At 25.5% G+C, this 4,468-nt stretch overlaps 1 protein-coding gene across 1 annotated transcript; it reads left to right on the top strand.

The window, feature by feature from the left end:
* The first annotated feature begins 733 nt into the window (after nucleotides 1-733).
* On the top strand, nucleotides 734-4,468 carry LOC122524527 (cytochrome P450 4C1-like). The gene is made up of 13 exons (XM_043646839.1): nucleotides 734-809; nucleotides 877-983; nucleotides 1,092-1,182; nucleotides 1,516-1,586; nucleotides 2,569-2,737; nucleotides 2,827-2,896; nucleotides 2,989-3,115; nucleotides 3,225-3,294; nucleotides 3,397-3,503; nucleotides 3,583-3,651; nucleotides 3,742-3,916; nucleotides 4,015-4,191; nucleotides 4,279-4,468. Exons 1-13 carry the CDS (start codon nucleotides 734-736, stop codon nucleotides 4,440-4,442), a joined length of 1,473 nt encoding a protein of 490 aa, XP_043502774.1. The 3' UTR covers nucleotides 4,443-4,468.

The raw sequence follows: 4,468 nt of genomic DNA, 5'->3' as shown, positions 1-4,468 counted from the left end.
TAATTCTTTTTTTTATTACTTATTTCTTCTTACTCTAGAAGAAATAAAATAAATTTAATTAAACATATACTTTTTAAATTAACAAAAATAAACATTAAAAAGAAAAACATAATTTTCCCAGTCGAGTAATCGATCCAACGACATCAATCATTTCAATCTGATAACTAGTAGATAATTTAGAATAAAATTATCTATTAGCATAAAATAATGACAAACAGAAAAATAAGAAGTTAACAGATTAAAAAAAACTGAAAAGATATCTTTAAGAAAAACCACTTATATAAAATTTTACTTATTTTAATCTTTAAAATTACGTAGATTATAGACAGCAAATATGCAAACTAGTATTATTCTTACGAATAGAATAAATGAATAATTATAAGTCAGTTTTTTGTCTCACTTTATCTATGCATGTAGTAGATGTTCTTGAAATCAGGGCTGAGTAAAATCTAGAACATTTTAAAAGAGACTGCTTGCTTGTTAATTCCTTTTTAGTTTATGTTAAGACGCCAATGATACTAGAATTTTTCGCATAGTGTTAACAAAATAGCAGTTTCTAACTTACAAGTGTTGGTTTAGTATTTTTCTTAAACAAATTTAACTATTCTTATAATTTTTTTAATTCATTCAATTTAATATGGAATATATTACTACAGTTATTGTTTCAACAGCAATATTAATTGTATTATTCTACATAATAGAATATTTATTAAATAAATTCCGTGAATATAACATGGTCAAAAGATTCTCGGGACCTAAAGCTTATCCTATAATCGGAAATTTGAATTTGTTTTTTGGTAGTATTGAAGGTACATTTGTATTCTACATTTATAATATATACATTTTTACAAACGGTTTTAATTAATTTATTTTTAGATATTACTAATACCTTGATAAAAGTTTCTACTAATTATCCATCACCGCAGCGATTTTGGATAGGCTCACAACTAACAATAATGGTTGATGATCCTAAACATATGAGAGTAAGATTCATAAAATTTAGTGACACTTCTTACAATACGTTTTTACAAATTCAAATTTCTTTTATTATTTGGTTTTAATTTCTGGTAAATTTTTTGTTATCTGTTTAGATTCTATTAAAAAGTTCTTACAGTTATGAGAAAAATCAGACCTATGACTTCATTAAATCTGAGTTGGGTGACGGATTATTAACTGCACCAGGTAAGTTATCGGTTCATATATTACGTATTTAATTAAAGTAAATAATTTATCTAAATAAGACTACAATAAAGTTTTTACTAAGTATAAGTTAGAAAGGAGTGCTGTTGAAGGTATTATTTACTTTGTTATTTGAGCATTATAATGTTTACATATTCACAAATATATATACGTATAAAAGGGATTTCTCGTTTCTTATTTTTTAATTAATGAATACATGGATCGTTTATTTTGAAAATGGTGTAAGACTATTTAAAAAGAAAGAGATATCACGTAATTTATGCTTAAATTAGTGCAAACATATTATTTATAACTTGTTAATACTTGCTTTCTTAGAAAATGCCGATGTCTTGTTCAATTTAAAATTAAGCGGTAAAAGCAATTACGTACCGATGATTATGAAAGTGGTATTGGTCCAATTTTCATAGATGTAAGAGAAAAAAAAAGAAAAATAAAAAGAAAAAATAATTTCTCGTACAGACCACAGGATTGTTATGATATTAAAAAGTAATGTATAGAACATAGTAAATTAAATTTATTTGGAATGAAACGAGAAAATTTCGTTTCAACAAAAAACTTGCACAACGCAACAATAAAATAGATAACAAAAAATATTGATAAAGGAAAGGTAAATTAGTCTCAAATATGTTTGATAAAGTTGCGCAAAAGCGCATTATATACTATTTTATATAAAATGGCGATGGAGGACGCAGAATTAAAAATTTTTAATTTATCATCTATATTTCCGGGAAAACCGTCAAAATTTTAAAAAATCTCCATGGTACCTTTGTATAACGATGACTTACGAAATTACCAATTACTTAAAACAAATATTAGAATTTCAAATAGCCATTACACTATATACCTCGTGTTGATCAGGAATATTTATAAACACTGCTACATGAAGAGCAAAAGTAAATACAACTAATATCTTTTTTAATTTAACAATATAAATAACGTTCAAAATAAAAAATACTATTTCGATTTTATTTTTTGATATTGACATTTTAAAGTGATACTTAAATTTGATATTCTTTTTAAGGTAATATTTGATTTTTCAAAATTAAAATTAAACGATTTTAACAATTGACTAATTCTGAAAGTGGTTTAAGTTTATTTGTAGCCCCTAAATATACATTGCTTTAGTTTAATTAGCCTAAAAAAAATTTATATATTCAAGCTACGTATTCAAAAAAAATAATAAATACAAAGCAAGACATAACATAATTAATGAATATTTTTGAATTGCCTATTATGTAAACCTTTGATTTTCTCGAAACAATAGAAATTGGACATCCACTACCTTGAAAATAAACGGTCCATATAAAAAGAAACATTTTACAAATTTAAGTAAGAAATATTCTTTTATTTGAAGCATTAAAATGGAAAATTCATCGAAAAATTTTAAATCCAGTATTCAAACAAGGAATTCTTTCAACCTATATGGATTCGATAATAAAAAATTCAAACAGACTATCTACAATTTTAGATAGTACTAACGGAAAAAATGTAGATACCCTACATTATGTACATTTATGTACTTTGGATATAATATATGGTACGGTTTTGAAATTTTTAAATGCTTCAAATATTTGTATAAATATAAGTAAGTTAATTAAAATATGTTTTCTTTCTGTACTGAGACAGATAGCTTTTTAGGTCGTGATCTTGATTTGCAGAACAATCCCGAATGCAAACTTGATGAATATATGTCAGAGTAATAAACAATAATTAAAATATTTTAATATTTATAATATAATGCAAAGTTATTCTGTATTTGTTTTTTTATTGACTTTTATTCTTATTCAGATCGATGGATATTACTTTTCAAAGGATCGTCAAAGTCTGGTTATATCCTAATATCATTTTTAACAATTCATCTATGGGAAAAAGATTTCAGGAACTTATTTCTCACTTTAATAAAATCACGAACGAGGTATAAATAAGAAGATTATTCTTATTTTAAATTATTTAATTTTATCGAAATATTCCATAGCCTAAACAAAATAATATTTTACTAATGTATATAAATTTCATTCGTCAAGATTATACGGGAAAAAAAAGAGTCAATGCAAAAAGATAAAATTACTCCAGAATTGGAAGCGTCAGATGCAAGTAAGTGTAACAGTTTAAAAACAAGTTTTATTGTTGATCAATTTACGAATAGAAAACTTTTATAATAATGCTAAATAATAAATTATATTTTTCTGAATAAAGGACAACATACAAGTACATTTCTTGATTTGCTATTTAAATCATTTTACGAGACAGGAGAATATTCGGAACAAGATATTCGTGATGAAATTCATACAATGGTTTTTGCAGTAAGTTTAATTTATTTTCGATTGTTTACCAATTTTTTTTATTCAATAAAAGTGAAATATATTTTGTAATACGTTTTAGGGAAGCGACACTACATCTGGAACACTTACTTTTCTATTCTTAATGCTTGCCACATTTCCGGAAGTTCAAGTATGCACAGATGGCATTGAATAGTATATAAAAAATCAAATATATTTTTATACTAACATTTTATTATATTTTTCTCATTTCTGATTGCAGCAACGAGCATACGAAGAGTTGTACCAAATGTACGGCTCAAGCGATCCCGAAAATGTTCCTATTACACTTGAAGATATTAAAAAAATGAAGTATTTGGAGCGTGTTATCAAGGAAACATTACGTCTATTCCCTGCTGGTCCTATCATTGGTCGAGTTTTACAAGATGATTTGAGAGGTATTCCTACATATACTACATGACTACATGTATATATTTTTTACCATTCGCATTATTATTTTATGTACTAATTATATGTGTTTATTTATTTTATTAAGTGAACGAGAATGTGGTAATACCGAAAGATTGTTCTCTAATGCTTGTTATATTTACACTTCATCGAAACGATAAATATTGGAAGGACCCTTTAACATTCAATCCTGATCGATTTTTACCAGGCAATTACAATCCCAAATGTTTTTTACCATTCAGTTCTGGAAGAAGAGACTGCATAGGTAATACCACATTTTTATAGATTCTTGAATTCATATTCGAAAGAGTTATTTTGCAAAATACATATGTATTTAATATCACTTTTACAGGTCAAACATTTGCAATGATCGAAATGAAAGGAATAGTGTCTACAACATTGAGAAAATTTGTTGTACGAATAGACAATCCAGTAGTAATTGAAGATATTAGCCTGAAATATAACCCTACTTTGAAACCAACAAAACCTGTATTTTTGAGATTTTACAAAAGATAATATTTGACATTTTTTGTCAATACTCT

This window comes from Polistes fuscatus, unplaced genomic scaffold (genome assembly GCF_010416935.1).
Source record: "Polistes fuscatus isolate 324 unplaced genomic scaffold, CU_Pfus_HIC Scaffold73, whole genome shotgun sequence".
NCBI lineage: Eukaryota > Metazoa > Arthropoda > Insecta > Hymenoptera > Vespidae > Polistes > Polistes fuscatus.
This window is presented reverse-complemented; position numbering and strand designations above follow the sequence as displayed.